The 18,826-nt window shown below is 42.0% G+C and overlaps 1 protein-coding gene across 2 annotated transcripts in view; it reads left to right on the top strand.

Moving 5' to 3' along the window:
• The window catches only part of PCSK2 (proprotein convertase subtilisin/kexin type 2), a 102,037-nt gene that overhangs the window by 62,385 nt on the left and 20,826 nt on the right, over positions 1–18,826 (top strand). For both annotated transcript variants that reach the window (XM_027693355.1, XM_027693356.1), the window contains exons 6-7: positions 10,438–10,514; positions 16,894–16,982. In XM_027693355.1, the coding sequence (XP_027549156.1) occupies positions 10,438–10,514; positions 16,894–16,982 (166 nt within the window). The remainder of the gene's footprint in view (positions 1–10,437; positions 10,515–16,893; positions 16,983–18,826) is intronic.

The raw sequence follows: 18,826 nt of genomic DNA, 5'->3' as shown, positions 1-18,826 counted from the left end.
CAAATGACTCCCTGTAAACGTATCTCCTTGTATTTTGCGGTTACAGCCTAAGGATTCTTCTGCATCTTCTCTGAAAATTAAGGAATGTTTGGCTGAGCAGAAATAGGTTTCAGTGTTCTGTAGGTTAACTTGCCTTCAGAGCTTTGGCTCTGAGTAATTAACAACCGGTGATGTGCTTCAGGTTTTCTCCACATCAACCTGAAAACTGTGGAGCGGGCTAAGAATGCCAAGAGGTGAATCATGAAGCAGTGTCTCTGTTATAAACACAAGTTCATTTGGCTGCTTGCTTTTTAATAAAGTGTCATGCCGCCCTCAGTTTCTTACCTGTTTCCCTACGTCAGATAAAGATGCAGGGGAGAGGAAATGAAAGGTTTTTCAATAAGCTAGTTTTGTTTGTAAAAATTGATTAGAAAAAAAATTCTCCACCTCTTAAAAATTCTGCCCAACCTAAATTTTCTCTGAGTCTTTGTGATTCCTTTGTATTTTTGGTCCTGTTTAACCTCTGAGCCAAGTGTTAGCAAACAGCCACAGGGTTAGATGGCATTTAGCTGGATGCATTTGGACTCTCATTTTGTTCACTGGAAAAACATCCAACAATCCTGGTACCTAAGAATGGAATTGCTAATTTCTTCTGTTCTTTGGAGCTGGAAAATGTTTGTGCTTAGTGTGCTATACAGCACTGCTGTACTGCCCCTCTGCTTTATCCCCATGTGAAATAAAAAGTATGTTTAGCTGCAGCCTTTCTTTTTGAAGATGCTTATATGCTGAAGAGCACCAGCCAGCAGTGTAGCTCGTGTTGGTTTTCTGAATTTGTCTGCAGGGGAAGTAGGAAGGAAATTAGTGGGGAAAAGGTGAAATAAGTGGTTGTGTGACATTGTAGTATGAAGTGATGTTGTAGAAGGATCATCAGTTACCTGACAAAAAAATCTGTTTAATGAAGAAAAAGAAAACAATTCGAGATTATCTCAGTGAAACTATTTTTCTTCATAACTGTAACTTTAAATGCTACCTTAATGAAGATAAATGTTAATGTGAGACTCCATGTTTTTTTCAACTGCCTTTTTTTGTTTGTTTGTTTTTAAAACTAAGCAGTGAAAAACTTTGAGCTTTGCAAAATAAGTTAGATCAGAGATGGGACAGCCAACATGTCTTCCTATAAATTCAGAAGCTGGATTATTAGAATTCTTACTGCTTGTTATCTCAACTATTTTTACTGGTCTAAATTAAGCAGTAATCCCCTCTTTGTTGTTTGCAGTCAGTTTATCCTCTTTTGTCTGTAATTCTACTAGTTTTGGCCTAATCCCAGATGCTTGGTGAGTGTTGAAGAAATTGAAGGAAGAACCTTTTCAGTGATAACTACAAAATGAAATCACCATTGTGGTGTGCTCTGTACTTGCTCGTTCTGTGGCCAAGCAGAGCCTCTGGTGAATACCTGAAACTGGAATACCAGAAGGGCTTATGGGCACCTCAGGTATTATTTTGGGCCCAGCACACTATTCTATCCATTTCAAGTGATGCTCTGATGTATTATTCGATGGCTGTTTTGAAAAGGAGAATAGCAGACAAGTGTGCTGCTGTCTTATTCATTATTCAAGATCTGGCTGATGTTGTCTGGCTCAGTATTTTTACTTATATGATGTACCTGTAAGAACTGTAATTTTTGTTTCTGGAGAGAGATGGCAAACTCACCAACTGTGAATTTGTTCTTGAAGGTTAATATTTTCGAACACAACTTTGTATATATTCTCTGTGTTGACAAGGTCTTGAATACAGTTCTGAATTTGCTGAATAGTAATATAGGACATGTCCATTAGTTCATGTAGAGGCACAGTTTACGAAATTGCAGATTTTTTTTTCATTTTCATTTAAAACCCCCCACAAACCAAACCAAAATAGAGCAGTGTGCTTCCCATGGCAGAGAGGAGAGGGCTTACTGTATGACAGCTGACTGAGCAGCAGTGCCTCTGTTTTTCATTAATGACCTTTAAGGCTTATAGCACCTCTCCTAGGCTAAATATGTTGACTCCTTTTTCGCCTCCTGGTGAGCGTATTCCATTTTCTTAAGCTTGTGTGTACAAAACTGAATTTCATTTTTCCACCACATGACATTGGGAGTTATTTTAGTACGGTTTCTCTGAGATGTTCTATGTTGTAATTTGAGCCCAGGGGTTTGCTTGCTCTTTGGATCAGTACAGAAATCAAACAAGCAAAAGATATCTTCTGCCTGAGATCTCTAAGGATTTGCAGTTGCCTAAGAGGGTAAGACCAGATGCCATCTCTGTTAAAAATGTTTCTCTTCTTCGAAAAGATACAAATCTCTGGGCTAAATTCACCAGTGCTTTAACGTCATGAGTAGAATCAGACTGTGACCAGTGGGATGTGTGTCTTTAATTGAGTCCTGGATTAGCATGTGGGCATAGATATATTCCTTGAGTTACAGAGAAAAAGAGAAGTATATGTGAATTACACTACAGAGGCCTGTAAAGTCATATAAAAATTTATGGGCTTGCTGCATTATTCAAGGTATATAATTTTATTACAGAGCTGAGCAACACATGGGACAACTGATTTACTGTTATAGTCATATTTTACATAATGAATGTTTTCCACAGAAGATTTTACTGCATATATTTTAAAAAGTACAGGCAATTCTTTGGAAAATTCTGGTCTAAGCTTATTTTTAGGGAAAGCAGAATTTTATACACAGGCAAAAGTTTAATCATTTGTGCCATGGTATACAAGCTGTTACTTAATAAATGACTGAAAGGGTCTCATCATGTGATCCAATACTGTTCTGTTAACATTTTATTTGGCATAGAGGCTAGAAAGCAGAAATAGAGAAATGCCTTAAGAAGCAATACCATTCCTCTCTGTAATAGCTTTTTTATTATGTAATAGGTGTTTTTCATAAGTAATTGTGTATATATGGTGACTGATAAACATGAGATTCAAATCACTTTGCAACAATGAGCTGGTTTTAATTGAACACCCGGGATAGGACTCATCTTGTTCTAACACTGAGTCCTTAATGACTAATCTAAGGCTAGACCCCAGTCTGTGATCGATGTCCAAGATTGGTGGCTTGAGTTCTCCCTGGAGGAAAAGATCTGGCAACTACCTTAGATATTGAAAACCAAGTGAAAGACACTTCAAGTCCAAGAGAAGGAACTGCCAGTAGATTAGTTTGGCATTAAAACTGGACACTGAATCACCTGAGTGGAAAAGCAAAGTGTTTTCATTTCAGTGTGTTGTTGCAGATTCTCATCTGCACTGCTTTTGATTGTAACCTCCCAGGTTCCTGCCCTGATTAATTCTCTATGTTAGCGATAAATTCTCTCTTGCTGCCTGCTGGGGACTCCAGCCTGTGGAGGAGAATGGCAGACCACAGATTTTAATAATTCACTTCCCAAAACACAAGATGAAATATTTTAGCTATCCACCAAAGCAGTTTCCTTTTTGGTGCAGTGTTTAAACTGATTTAATTTCTCACTTATGGTTAAAAAAAAAAAAATTAACAAAGGCTGAGACATATATTTGTGGATTTGATCTTTAAATTAGGAACTTAAAGCAGCCCATTTGTACTTGTCTCTGCTGTTTCATTACCCATTTCACTGCTTCCATAGTGTGGGCGGAATATTCCTCACTGTCTTTTCTCAAAGACCATAATGAAGATAAATTGTGCAGTCAGTAGTTGTTTTCTTTCCAAGAATTCTTCTTAACTTTGCCCTTTGTGGATGGTTCCTGCAACATTAGGTATCTTTTTCCTTTGAGTGCAGTAATCCAAAATGGAGTGTATGAGAGGATGTGGGAGATACTGCACAACTTTGTTTATAGCCTGCCTGAAACCACCTTTCCATAAGTTGGCATTGGGTTACATGGGATATACAACAGGGCTGCAATCTGCTGTAGGGTGCCTGAATCATTCAGACTGGAATCCCTTTGTCTGTCACTACTATGGCACAGCTAAAAGGGCTTTCCATCCATAATTTTTGCACAAGGGAATTCTAGAGTCGAGAGGGGTTGGATAGCAAGTACAAGGTGCTCACATGTCTGGTGGTGTCCTGAAAACTCAGCCTCATCAGACCCCCTTTGATCTTAGGCTATGTAAGTAAGACTGCATTTTTTCCAGATGGGAAAATAAAATACAGCTGACCTGTGACTGAGTTTAAATTTTCATTTGTACAATATTTTTAGAATGATAGCGGTTCTGAGTGAATATGAAGCTGGCAATATATTGAAATAATTACATTTAGTACTGAGTTAGGTCATACCTAAAAGATATGATCAGAAATCACTGAAACTAAGCTTTGTTATTTGCAGTCTGAATAGTTTCCAGGCCTTGTCTATTCCAAGGCAGTAGTGCAAGAAAATTTCTTTAATTTGTGATTGAAATGCATTTCTCTCCAAAGGTTGCCAGGGTAGGCTCTATGACAGAGTAGGATTTATCTGCTAATTAAATTAGTCAGAGAGAGTCACCATTTCTATTTTGACTTTACCATAGGATGTGGTTCTCCAGTTTGTCCTACTGGAGTAGATACTGCATTAGTAATAAAGACTAAGACTGGATCTTCTGTTGACAAGCTCATTTCTCTTAAATACCATGGTGTTATTGTTTACTTTGGCTGAACCCCCAGTGTCCACCAAGACTCTGCCCAACGCCCTCCCCCAGAGGGAGAAGGAGGAGGGAAGGGGGGAAAGGAAAAAAAAGCTCGCAAAACTGAGGCTGCTGAGAAAGGCAGTTTTATATTTACACAGAGAAGAAAAAGAGAACTATAAGCACTATACACACAGGGAAAACTAACAATAAAGACTAATTCTCCATGAAAGGTGTTTTCCTCCTCTGAAAACAGCCAGCTATCCCATGCACCTGTCCCAGAAAAGAAGAAGGAAGTTGTTTCCTTCTCGTCTCTTTATATCTGAGCTGACGTAACTTAGTACGGAATAGCTTATTGGTAAAATATAGGTGACCTATCCTAGTTCCATTTCCCTCCCAGGGAGGGTTACAAACCCACTACAATCTCCACCCCTTATTCCATACCATTTTATGTCACACTACGTCCCATATTCTCCTATATCCCGTGCTTATACAGGTCTCGTCTTCTACGGTTGTCTTATCGTTGAGCACCAGCATCTGCTTAGTTTGGGTCTTTCTTGTCTGGTGACTTATTTCCTGCAGCATACAACTCAGAATATGAATTAGTTTTTTCCCAAGGTTAAATCTCTTTGAGACATACACTGAGTTTTCTGTCTTCTCTCATTATCCACCAAGTATATCCTGGTCCTTGAGCAAAAACAATCCCACAAATGGGTTTGCCTTTGCTCAAGGGAAGGTTAACCCAAACTGCTTTACCTAACATACCTCTCAAGTGAATTACTGGGACTTTGTCTCCATCCACAGTGTGAAGGGACTCTGATTGGGCGGGGCCAGCTCGATTGATGGAGCCTCTAGTGTTGACTTTGCTACATGCTGATCCCAATTCTTGAAAGTCCCCCCACCCAATGCCTTCAGAGTAGTTTTCAACAGTCCATTACACCACTCAACTTTTCCAGCTGCTGGTGCATGATATGGGATGTGATATACACATTCAATGCCATGTTCCCTTGCCCAAGTAGTAACTAAACTGTTTTTGAAATAAGTCCCGTTGTCTGACTCAATGCGTTCTGGGGTGCCGTATCGCCACAGGACTTGCTTTTCAAGACCCAGAGTGGTATTTTGGGCAGTTGCGTGAGGCACTGGATAAGTCTCTAACCATGCTTCTACCATGGTGAGCACATAGTGTTTACCTTGGCGAGTCTGTGGCACTGTGATATAATCAACCTACCAGGCCTCCCCATATCTATACTTATCCCAATGTACATGGGCATCTACATGGCGGACTCTCACAGTCAGCTTCTCAACTCGAGTGGCAGTGTCTTGCCACAAATCAGCAGCCCAGATGGGTTTTACTCTACGCATCCAATTAGTCTTTTTCCATCAATCCAGCCACCTCCACAGAGCATTGGCTATTATCCACGAGTCAGTGTAGAGGTAAAGCCTTGGCCATTTCTCTTGTTCAGCAATGTCCAGGGCCAATTGAACGGCTTTGAGTTCCGTGAATTGACTCGATTCACCTTCTCCTTCAGTAGCTTCTGCCACTTGTCGGGTGGGACTCCAGACAGCTGCTTTCCACTTCCAGTTCTTCCCTACAATACGGCAAGAACCATCAGTGAAGAGGGCATAATGTGTTTCTCTTTCGGGTAACTGATTGTATGGTGGAGCTTCCTCAGCCCAATCCACTTGTTCTTCTTCCTCCTCATCTGCTAGACTGAAGTTTCCACCTTCAGGGCAATTTGTTATGATCTCTAGAATTCCAGGGCAATCCACTTACTCCATGTAGCATCAGTGGCATGATGTATAGAGGGTACTTTTCCCTTGAACATCTAGCTCAGCACCGGTAGTCGGGGTGCCAGGAGAAGCTGTGCTTCTGTGCCAATCACCTCTGAGGCTGCTTGTATTCCTTCATAAGCCGTTAGGATTTCCTTCTTCATGGTAGTGTAGTTGACTTCAGATCCTCTGTAGCTTCAGCTCCAGAAACCAAGTGGTCAGCCTCCGGTCTCACTGGGCACCTTTTGCCAGAGGCTCCAGGAGGGACCATTATCCCTGGCTGCAGAATAAAGTACATTTTTCACGTTTCATTCTGTCCTGACTGGTCCAAGGGCCATGGCATGTGCAATCTCCTGCTTAATGTTTAAAGGCTTGCTGTTGTTCAGGACCCCATTGGAAATCATTCTTCTTACAGGTCACTGAATAAAGAGGGCTCACAATTTGGCTGTACTCAGGAATATGCATCCTCCAAAAACCTATGGCCCCTAGGAAAACTTGTGTTTCCTTCTTGTTAGTCGGTGGAGCCATCGCTATGACCTTATTGATGACTTCTGTTGGAATCCAACAATGTCCATCTTGCCATTTCATCCCTAGGAATTGAGTCTCTTGGGCAGGGCCCTTGACCTTACTCTTTTTGATGGCAAAACCAGCTTTGAGAAGAATCTGGATGATTTCCTTTCCTTTTTCAAAAACTTCCTCTGCTGTGTCCCCCCATACAATAATGTCATCAATATATTGTATGTGTTCTGGAGCCTCATCCTTCTCTAGTGTAGCTTGAATCAGTCCATGGCAGATGGTGGGACTGCGTTTCCATCCCTGGGGCAGTTGGTTTCAAATGTACTGCACACCCCTTCACGTAAAAGCAAACTGTAGCCTGCACTCTGCTGCTAAGGGGATGGAGAAGAATGCATTTGCAATATCAATGGTGGTGTACCACTTCGCTGTCTTGGACTCCAGTTCGTACTGGAGCTCCAACATGTCTGGCACAGCGGCACTCAGTGGCGGGGTAACTTCATTCAAGCCACGATAGTCCACAGTTAGTCTCCATCCTCCATCAAATTTATGTATGGGCCAGATGGGGCTATTGAAGGGTGAGTGGGTCTTGCTGACCACCCCTTGGCTCTCCAGCTCTCGAATCATCTTATGGATGGGAATCGCAGAATCTCAGTCCGTTCGGTATTGTCATCTATGTACTGTTGTAGTGGCCGTTGGCACTTGTTGATCTCTGATGTGCAACAATCCACAATGGAAGGATCTTCTGGGAGGCCAGGCAGGATAGATAATTGTTTAAATTTCTCTGTAGCCACTGTGGCTACACCAAAAGCCCACCAATACCCCTTTGGATCTTTGAAGTATCCTCTTCTGAGGTAATCAATGCCAAGGATGTAAGGGGCCTCTGGACCAGTCGCAATGGGGTGCTTTTCACATTTGTCCCCCATTAAACTCACTTCAACCTCTAGCACTGATAATTCTTGACATCCTTCTGTCACTCCAGAAATCCAGATGGGATCTGTGCTTTTATGCCTTGATGGCATCAAGGTGCAGTGTGCACCAGTGTCTACTAAAGCTCGATTATCTCTGCAGATCCGATGTGCCAGGCCATCAAATCCCCACAGTCCAGTAAACCCTATCGTCCCTTTCCTTCTCCTGGTTGAAGGCAGGGCCCCTCTATTGTTCCTGATCAGAGTATTCACTATCTGACCTTTGCATTGCCCAATCAGAGGTCCCCTCATCAGGATCACAGGAGTTGATCTCAGTCTTTTTGTGTCTCAAAGGTCACTGATTTCTTTCCGGGCTCTCTGCATCAACTACATGGACAACCTTCTTACTGGCTTTCTTCCTTCTTAATTCTTGTACCTGGGCTTCTCGTCTCTTTATATCTGAGCTGACGTTAACTTAGTATGGAATAGCTTATTGGTAAAATATACATCAGGTGACCTATCCTAGTTCCATTTCCCTCCCAGGGAGGGTTACAAACCCTCTACACATGGATGAAGCCTGACCCCTTGCACAAGTCTTTTTCACTGCCTGGATGCTGTAGAATCCAGACTTCCTCTGTTGCATTAAGATGGGATGCCTGTGCGACCCAGGCACACTGGTGAGGCCCAAAGTCTTCTAGCTCTGGATCCTGCCTCCAGCAGCAGCCAGTGGTGGATGCTTGGGGAGCAGCATGATCACCCAGTCAGAGGCTGTGCCTCCCTAGCTTTTGGCATTCTGGTTTGTGGACTCCTGGAGAAGGAGAAATTGCAGCCTAATACTCCATCCAGATTTACCTTTCACTAGTTTATCTAACTGAATTTTATTTCATTCAGGCTTTTAACCTCTGTGTTGCTGGGCAGCAGTGAATTTTGTAACTCATTACATGTTCTGTAGAAAACTACTTTTTTTTTTCTGCTGCTTCTAAGTCTCCCCTCTGGTAATTTCTATAGATTCCTATTAGCCTTAGTATTATGAGGAGTAGTAAATAATAACTCCTGCCCACCTTCTCTGTACTCTAATGATTTATAGACAACTGTCAAATTCCCCTTTTTTCCCTGGCTGAAAAGTTGTGTTCTGTTTACTCTTAGCTCATGCAAACCTATGCCATTCAAAGTGCTGTATAAGCAGTTGTGATAATTAAAAGAGGTAAATTAATCAGACACCTGGACACATAGAAGCACTGAAGATTTGTGGCTCTGGCTGATAAGATTGGAAGGCATCTTCAGGCTGAAAATCAAGGTCTTAGTGAAAGATATGGAGGGATCAAGAAGGATCTCAAAAAGGGATTCAGCTCTGAGCTAGAGGAGAGCATCAAGCCATGTGAGAGCCATTCTGTTCCATCAAATTGCTAAAAAATATTTGTTGTCTGTGCTGAATATAAGCAACCAGGCTTTCTGAAATGAGCATCCAAAAAACCCAGCTGTACAGTAACGTGAAAGATACTTAGTTTTATCCTACAAGTATCAAGGACAATGCTGTCCCTTGTTCATTCTTTTTGGGAGTTAGGGATTCTGAATCTAAACCCCAAACACTTGGGTGCTACCAATGGACTGTCTATTCCTGTACTACAGGAACTGAGAATCAGCTGAAGGGGAATGTTTTTAGGAGCAAAGCTATTCATACACGAGTCTCAAATTATCTTCAATAGCATGCTCAGCCGAATCTTAAAAGGAATACAAGTACACATTAATTAAGAATTAACATAATTCTGTTCCTTGAGTATGGTGATTATTAAAATGTAAACTCAGTGAACATACACTTGAGAGGAAGCTGCCAAATATTTTTAAAGCCTAATTTTCAGTCACCCTTTATTTATTTTTTGATTAAGAGAGAAGAAAGAAGATGGCACTTGACTTTCTGAAACTTTCCATTAACTTCTCAGATATAGCATCAAAAAGTTGCTGAGTGTCCGTAGCTGCTGATAGGGCGAATCAGGAATGATTTAGATTTACATGGAAAGCACAGACATGGGATGACATTTTGAAAAGCACCCGAAAGGCACATTTGTGAAGCTGTTCACAAGCTAAAGGACTGAGAAAATATGCAAAGGGATTTTCAGGCATATGTGCTGACCATTAATGCAGCTTTCACAGTTGAATTTTGAGAAATTTACATTCTTAGGCATTGAAATGCTTTTAGAAATCTGACTGTTGTAGTACCACAAATGAGTTTTTAAAAAATAATTCTGTTTCAGAAGACCTATGTGTCTGGTCACTTCCAACACTGTCTGGAAAATAGGATTAAAGCTTTACTTTGCCACACCAAGGTTAACACCTGAATACTCTTGTAAGTGTTGATGAAAAGGACCTCAGCAGTGACCTGAGCTCTCACACCACCCTACAATTAGCCACACTGTTTTGAAATACCAGTGGTCTGCAGGAGGCTTGGCTCTCCAGAAAGCATCTTTTCCCAGGCTTGCTGGTGTGGGAAATGGGAAATGGCACAACAGGGACTGGCTTCTGTCCAGATGCATCTTGCAGAATGAAGAGAATGAACTTTGCTGATGATTGTCAGCTTCCCCTTCAGTTTGTGTTTCACTTTGCCCTGTGTGTCTGGTTTTCAGCTGACTTTCTGAACTTCTTTGTGTTTTGCAGAATGCCAAAGCCAGCTACGACTTCAGCAGTAATGACCCCTACCCCTACCCCCGCTACACAGATGACTGGTTTAACAGGTAAGTGGATTTTAGGCAGGCTTGCCCTTCACTTTGGTTTGCTTAAGAAATTCTGAGTATTTGATGACATTTGTGAAATGGCTGTTTTCTGCTAAATTCAATGGTCACCAGAACAGACACTGCAGTCTCACTATTGCTTGAAAATTAGAGGTTACTTATGACTTCATTTTTTTAGGTGACCTCTAAATAGCACTGAACAACCATTTTACAGTTTATAAATGAAGTTGTTGCTTCAGAAGAGTGTATTTTTAGATTGTTTGAATAGGTGAAAGCTACATACCTTTTTGTCAGCAGTCCTAGGACATTCCAGTAAACCAAACCTGTATAAACTGGTTTCCCATCAACTGTGTCTGAGGAAGTATTACTACCAGCTAATTTTAAAGGCAAGTAAGCTGAAGAGACTAAAGATTTTTTTTGGGGGAAAAAGTCTTTTCATCTCATTGTAGGCTAAGAAGGTAGAAAAGCAGCATGGTGCAGAATGACCAGTTTAAAAGCAATTAGATGTTAAGTTCTGAATCGTGTATTTTCACCTTGATTTAAGGGCAGTGTACCAGAGTAACATTTTTCTAGCTACTGGAGAAGTTCAAGTCCACATACAGTGACTGGGAAGCTGTTCTATTTTGTTTATAAACTTGGAATCAACAGTGCAGCTGTGCTTGTTGTGTTAATTCTCCTGAATACATAGCAAATGCCCAAGATCCATTCCTTCTTCAATATGTTCTGAACTTGGCTCTGAACTTAGCCAGTTTTCAGCAGGAGAAGGACTGGTCCTCAAGGTATGGTATAAATGAGAATGGCCCAAAAGAAAAGACTTCAGATTTTAGAAAGTGTGACTTTTTTGGTTTCCCTAAACTTTTTTTTTTCCCCACATGGCATAGAAACATGTGACAGATTTTACAAAAAATGTGTATCCCAAGTTCTGCATTTGTCCCATGGAACAGCCCTTTCTGACAGCTCCTAGCAAGACATTAGTGTAGTCAAGGGTGCAGAGTCCAAGGTACTCCCACAAGGTGTGATTATAACCTGGTGATCTCAGAATACAGCACCTCTGGATCTGCCCTGAGGTCTCAGCAGGTTCCAGCTTGGATTTTCAAAAAATTGTTTCAGGACTTTTTCAATGAAATTTCCAAATGTCTTCTAGGCAGATGTTGCCAGTATTTGTGTAACAGCGGTGCCGAGGATTTGAAAACTTTTAAAGGTTTCAGGGCTCAGTCTTAGTGCTTATCAAAAGAAATTTCAGGCCTATTTGATGTGGTTGGGATGACAACTGGTCTTTGAGTTTTGGATGGGGATTTTTGTTTTTATTTCTAAAGAAATCAATTGTAGTTCTGTCAGAGTGCCACAACAAAGAAGCAGCTGTGCTTCCACCTCAAACAGAGGCCTCCTGGAACGGATCAAACAGATTTAGCAGCTGTGATGTCCTTCTTTGTAGTCCTGCCATTTTTCAGCTAAAACAAGATCCCAAAGAGATTTCTCCTTCATTTTGGGGAAGGACATCTAACATTTTTAAAGTAGTATGAATCCAATTAGTGAAAGGAAAGTCAGAGAAGAATTAGGGCTCTAATTTGTGAAGGTCTGCTGCCTTTCTGGCTTTATTTATGCAGAGGATCATTATAGGAGAAAGATATCACTTAGCTCTAGAGAGGAGGAAAATTAAATTTAGTTTTAGTGGGTAATGGTGGCTTCTGTCGTTTTCAGTGTGGAACTGCATAAAACTGTGTTCTGCCAAGCCCCATTAACACTGATTGTGCTGCTGTCAAGTATTTTATAGTGGGGTCCAGTTTGCAGTCCTCACCTGTTCTGCAAAGTGGCCCTGGAGGGAGAGTTACCTCCTAAAGCCTCTTCAAACAGACCCCAAGCATCCTGGATGCAGAGGTCATCTCTGGTCCCAGGTGCCTCTGGCTAATTTCAGACACTTAAGTGAAAAATCAAATGGTCACTTTTGACCCAATCTGTGGTGATTAAGAACATGATTCTGGTTTTCATAGAACTGCAACACTTTCTTCTGTTTCTGGAGGGAAAGGGGAGCTCAAGTCAGCAAGTCAGGAGGAGGAGAGCAATGGAGAAATTGCTCTGCAGATTTACTTCACTATTCTTTGGAGAAAAAAAAAAAAGGTACCTAGAGTGTATTGTATTCTTTGCCAATGAACCTCTGTGATGATGGGACTCCCTACCCCTGGAAGTGTTCGAGACCAGGTTGAATGGGACCCTGAGGAGCCTGATCTAGTGGGTGGCATCTCTGCTTATGGCAGGGAAATTGGAACTAGATGATCTTTAAGGTCACTTCACACCCAAACCATTCTGTGATTCTGTGAACCTTGAGATTACTTTCATGAGACGGGAAATTTTCTGCCTTGCAAGGTAAATCGTGGGAGCAACACATGCAGTAAAGCATTCCTTTCCTCTTTAACAATATAAAAAAGCTTTGAGATGAAAGATTTCTTGTTTTCTCCAGATTAAGATGCAAAGCAACACACTGTATTCAGCTGTTCAGGAGTAGTTGTGACTGTTTTTCTCTGCATATTTCTTTGCTATACAGTTAATTGAGTTGATGTATTCCTATATAAGCTATTACCATGACTTCTGACTTCTGCATTATTGTTACTGGTAGGTTACAACTGTCTGCTCTGACAGTCTGTCCATATGTGTAGCTGTACAGGTGCATCTGGATTGGGAGTGATTACACAGAAAAGCTGTTCAGAGAAACCTGCAATAAAGGCTCCATTTTGCTCTGTTTGCAGTCAGTGATGCACCTCCCATTGAATTTTATGCACGCAGGAGAATCAGACTCAGAATAGGATAACATGATATCCCTTTTTCCTTGAAGAATATGTTTCTCTGTGAGCAATTCCAGTGATTTGTGGAACAAGAAGCAGAGAACTGATCACCAAGGGGCTTTTGTGAGGTGCCAGTTGCATGTGCAAAGTGTCATTAGACTTTAGGAAAAAATGGGAGTTTTTGCAGGGAATATTTCATTAATCACAGCTGCTCTGCTTGTAAGCACAGATTCCCCTTCCACTTGGTGCTTTTTAAGGCTGCTGGAAGCACTTCGGCCTTTCCATCTAACAACCAGTGGCCTATGAAACCAAGCTGGGTGGATTTTACAAGGGCAGAGTGTGGTGCCTCAGACAGGGAATTGCAGTCAGGCAGTTCAGCTGCTGCTACAGGCAGAGGCATATGGGTGGCTGGGCAGCCAAGGGATTTATTCCTGTGCTTACTGTACTCACTGCTTGGCTGTGTTCAGACCCACAGCTTGGGGATCAAGCCAGGACAGGGGACACTGGGACAGAGCTGTGTTTGAGCCCGAGGAGCAGTGAAAAAACCTGAATCAAGCCCTGTTCCCAAAAACAGAGGCAGCCCCACAACACTCAAAGTGGTTTTTAGGAACCACTTTGGGAACTACCTGTGATTTTGAACACCCTCTCCTCCTGAACCACATTCAGTACCTTGGCATGTTCCGCATTGTACAGTGTGGAGGTACCAACAGGGATCAGTGATAGCTTGGCCTTTCTGTACAGCCCTCTGATTTCTTGTTGTGAGCATGCAGAAGGCATGGCTTGGGCTCCCCATCTCAGAGCACTGAGATTACAAATAACTGATCCAAATAACCAATAATTATTTCCACTCCTGTGGCCTTTGTATTCTGTATATTCTCTCACTCAGCTAAGAGTTAGCAGGGCTAAATATATTCACTATCTTGGAGACCCCATATTCTTCAGAGGTAAAAATGTTGTTTACTTGTTAAGGATCCAAAGCAAAGTAGAGGAACACTTTCCTTTCTGCAAACACTCAAATGCTCAGAAGCTGATAATGTCATGTGAAAAAAAGGGGATGGCCTTTGCTTCACAGAAGTGTCCCTGTGAGCTCTGCATATTTAACTGCTGCCCAATGCAAGCAGCTAAAATGATCAAGATACTCAGATGGTCCCAGCTCTTGAGACTGCAGCTCTGCAGCTGAAGTTAGGATGGATGGGTCCTGTCCTTTGCTGTGTGCAGAAGCATTTCAGAGCAGATAAAAAGGGACCTCAATGAAAATCTGTGCCACCTCTGACACTTTCAAAAAACACATTGATAGAAGGCAGTATAGATAGCATTGGCAGTAGGTTTTAGAAACAGAAGTAGTTTTTAAAGACAAAACAGAGTGAAATTTTCATAACTTGTACAGGTACCTTACTTAAATGCAGAAGGCAAAACTGTTTTTCAGTTGAATCCCCTTCTCCCATCTTATTTTTTCATGAATGTTCATGTAAAATGTTTTCATTTATATAACATTTATGGAAAACTTGCTCCACTTGCTAACATATGACTTCCTTGACTTGCTAATATGTGGTTTACTTTTGAAGTAACTTGTTCAAAAGTGAAAATATTCTTCATTGTCTTCTATCCCCTTGTTTCAACCATGGGAGTAATAGGAAAGAAGCGAACACTGTAGAGAAAGGGTGTGATTTGTGCTCATGACATGGATCACTTCATAGAAACCACAATGGGTTTATCAATGATACATGAACAGCAAATAGTGCTAAGTTGGAAAAGTCTGCTATTTGCCATTAATAATTCAACCAAATGCATTTCCACTCACTCATATGTGGTTATTTTTTTTCTCTAGTCAGCAGCATGACATTGAAACCCCAAGCTGCTGGAACAGACCTGCTTGCAGTCTTCTCCATAAGGGCCACAGTGATAGGGAGGCCTGGTGGGGGAGAGGACCTTTTTGTAAAACCTTTTCACAAGGGAAGTCCTAATACAATTTTTCTATCTGTGAGAGAAAGAGCTCACCTGCCAGTGTCACTGATTTTTTGCACCCCAGCATCAGTCAAGCCAATTTTTAACAAAGCCATTTATTCTACTCTGTGGCTTATAGCTACCCCACAGGTGACTAGATAATGAATGCCTAGCACAGTGTGTTTTTTTCACACTTCCTTGAACACGGGCATGAGGAAAAACCTGCTTGATTGCTGAAAGAAATTTGTGCAGCAGCTGAATAACAAATGTATGTCACTGTTCTCACTCCTCCCTTTGAAAAAGCAACATACATGAGATCTTCAGTCTTTTGTGATCATTCACTGTGTAGGTTCAAGACCAGTCATTTGCTTTCATGGAAGTGCCTTTAAAAATATATTCTTCCAAGTACAGCAGGAAATGTTGTTGCTTCTCACCCCTTTACTAATGTTACTTTCACCTTTGCTAGAGGTGCTTAAAGGGAAAGAGAGAGAAAAAAGATGATTAAAACTTAATTCTGCTGCCTCCCAGGGTGGTCCATCTGATAATCAGCATAGCCTTTACAATACAGCACTGTTAATTGCATGAATCCTTAACTTGCCATAGGAGCAATGCCAATTTTAATGGACAGAGTAGAATGCATGAGCAGTAGGATGGATTCATATTGATTCAACATCTTAAACTTAAAAAAAAGCCTGGCAGCAGCATGGGTTTCAATAGTTTCCCTGCTGTGCTATTTTTTTAAAACTAGGTTGTGTTGTCCATGTTTATCTTGTCTGCAGTTTAATTTCTGTGATGAATTAGGAGAAAGGAAAATGCAGTTTGCCTTCCTGCGGGACTGTCTGAGAGTCACTGCCTGTTAAAGGGTCTCTGTTAAGAGCTGCAAAGCACTTCAGAGACACCAGGTGTTTTTGAAATGCTATATGTCAGCCCATACCTGGACCTCTGTGTCAGAGCAGAGACATTTCCCACTTGAGCAGAAAGAAGTAGCACCATGAGCTGACAGCTGGAGCACCTTGGCAGCTCCTCTGGGAATTAGGCACTGGGGGAAAGGCATGCACATGCTCTCAGGTCTGACAGCTTTGGGCCTGGTCAGCCAGGCCACAGCTCTGCTGTTGAGAAGTGCAGTGACCATTTTGGCTCCCTTCTGCTATTCCAGCTTGGTATTGCACCCGCCTGTTCCCTTAGCATTTCTTTTGTGGGCAGGGATATGCTCCTTGCACATGTTCAAACAGCAAAAAGTCAATCAGCCTTTGTTCTGCAGGGTTCAAAGTAATGAGTGTCGTGCTGTCAAGCCACAAAAATAAAGGAATTAATATTGATCTTATGTTTACACTGTTCTGTCAGGGGCCTGTTTCCTAACGACTAATATTTGGTAATGAGGCAGAATCTCTCTGACAGAGTTAAAAAGAAAAGGTCTGAATAACTTTGCAACAAAATGCAGTGTTAGTATGCAGAGGGGAAGTTGTATACCTCCTGCTTCAGGAAGGAATGAGCTCATCCAGGTATCCAAGTACAGCGCTCAACAGTTTGCCATGGAATGGTTTTCCTCTGCAGCACTGAGAGCTGACTGAGGCAAAACAAGCTCTTGGTGATCCAGCTCAATTCAGCACATGCATTAGCTGGGATTCATGTGGGTCTCTCTGTCTTCCCTTTCGCAGCCATGGGACAAGGTGTGCAGGAGAGGTGTCTGCTGCTGCCAACAACAACATCTGTGGTGTGGGAGTCGCCTACAACTCCAAGGTTGCAGGTATGGTAGCAATTTGAGGGATAAATGATCCCCGTGCCTCAGGCAGAACTTCTCCTGCAGAGCCAGGGAGTGTTGCCCAGGACAGGACTGCAGGTTGGCACCGGGCCTTGTGTTTATTACTTTTCACAGAAGCTGGGGAGAGGAATTTCTCCATGGCTTTGCCTCTTCAGTCAAGGGCCTCTTTAATAGCCTCTTTAATAACTTTGCGAAGGAGCAGCTCTGCTCCTTTATATGCCAGTTCCTGTTCATAACGTTGATTTTCAGTCCTTCTTCCCTGCGTAGCTGCAGAATCATTTCTGGCAAATCTCTGTATAAATTCCTGCTACACTCAGAAACTATTTGAAAAGGCAAATCTCATGCTGCTCTTACTCTTTAGGCTCTCACAGGGCAGGGCCTGCAGTGCTGTAAATCTCTTTGGTCGTTGGTTTCCTCTGTTTTAACAGTGATGCAAAATGGTAGGAGCTGATGCAGAGGATGAAATGAGTAGTACCCAGCATTCACACTTTGTGTGTCTTGGGTATTTTTACTTCTAACAGGCTTTTTTCTGTGCAGATAGACTGAACACAGTGCTTGGAGTGAGTTAGGCTCTTGGACACCATGTGTTAGTTTAGTTTAAACTGAAGAAATCCAGTTTTCCTACCGTTCCAAGTTGAGAAACGAGCCACAGCAAGCAGAAATAGATGCTTATGGATTTCACTTAAATTCCCCTGATCCACACCAGGACACCAGTGTGGATGCAGCTGTTGCTTCCTGGGGATGGTTCACAACATGTGTGCATGGACAGCTCTGCTCTGCTTGGCCAGTCCCTGTTTCAGAAGAATCTGGGGAAGGCTATATTTCGTCTGTCACCTAGACAATCATAAGCTGAATCTCCACTGTAGAAGGGCACCAAGCAATGTTTGCTGAGCTGTTACCCAAGAAGTATCACTGAGAGTTAGCAACTGGCCAGATCTGTCTCGTGCTGTCTCCTTTCTTCAGTAATGGTAACATCCCCTTTAGGGGACATTCCACAAAATTTGCATTCTGGCAATAGCTACTGTTAGAGGAATGTGAATTGGTGCATGGGATTTTGGCTGGACCTTGTCTGTATTATTCATCTAACTCTACAACTTCAAGGTGGATGCTTAAAAATAAAGAAGTGAAGACTTTTTCTGGTGACCAACAGCCTACAAATAATCTTCTGTACTTCCCCACTTCGTAGCAAAATCTTCACAGGATTTTGGAAGTGCCAGCCAACCTTCCCTGCCTGAGAACAGTGTGCACCTGCAGCACCACCGTGTGGTCCATGGGGATGTGGAAGTCCATGCAAGTTGAGAGTCTGCTGCTGTCATGGTTCAGAGTCCATGTTTGCAAGTGGAACTGGAAGTTGGTAGCTAAGGATCTGGAGTGTCACTTGTTTTTCTTCTTGTACCTCTTTTTTGCTCTGAAGATGGCTTGGCTTTTCCTGTTGTTTCCTCATCTCCCCAGGGTCAATAATTAATTCTGTGGTTTCAGTGCAGATCTGCATTTTACAAGTACATGAAGGGATTTCTCAATCGTTGAATTTGACTTCATCATTTCTAGCTTGAAATAGTAGATCAGGAATATGCAGCTTTGGTCTGGTTTCTATTTGAATATTGTACCACTTTTTTCCAGCCTCATATTTGGCACACGGGGTTTATATTGAATGTAGTAAAACCACTGGTTTCTAAATCAGGGTCCTCACCACCATTCACTCTGTTTGGCTCTGTGCTACTGATTTCTGTCCCATCTGTGTTCTAAACCATTGGGAAAAACTGAACTTCCCTCAGGGCTACAAATGAAAGTTGAAATGAATCCCTGGTTACTCAGGTCTCACCCAGAGG

The sequence above is a fragment of the Neopelma chrysocephalum genome, unplaced genomic scaffold (genome assembly GCF_003984885.1).
Source record: "Neopelma chrysocephalum unplaced genomic scaffold, ASM398488v2 Primary Assembly neopelma1_91, whole genome shotgun sequence".
Lineage (NCBI taxonomy): Eukaryota > Metazoa > Chordata > Aves > Passeriformes > Pipridae > Neopelma > Neopelma chrysocephalum.
Note: the sequence above shows the minus strand (reverse complement) of the source record. Positions and strands in the feature narration are given on the sequence as shown.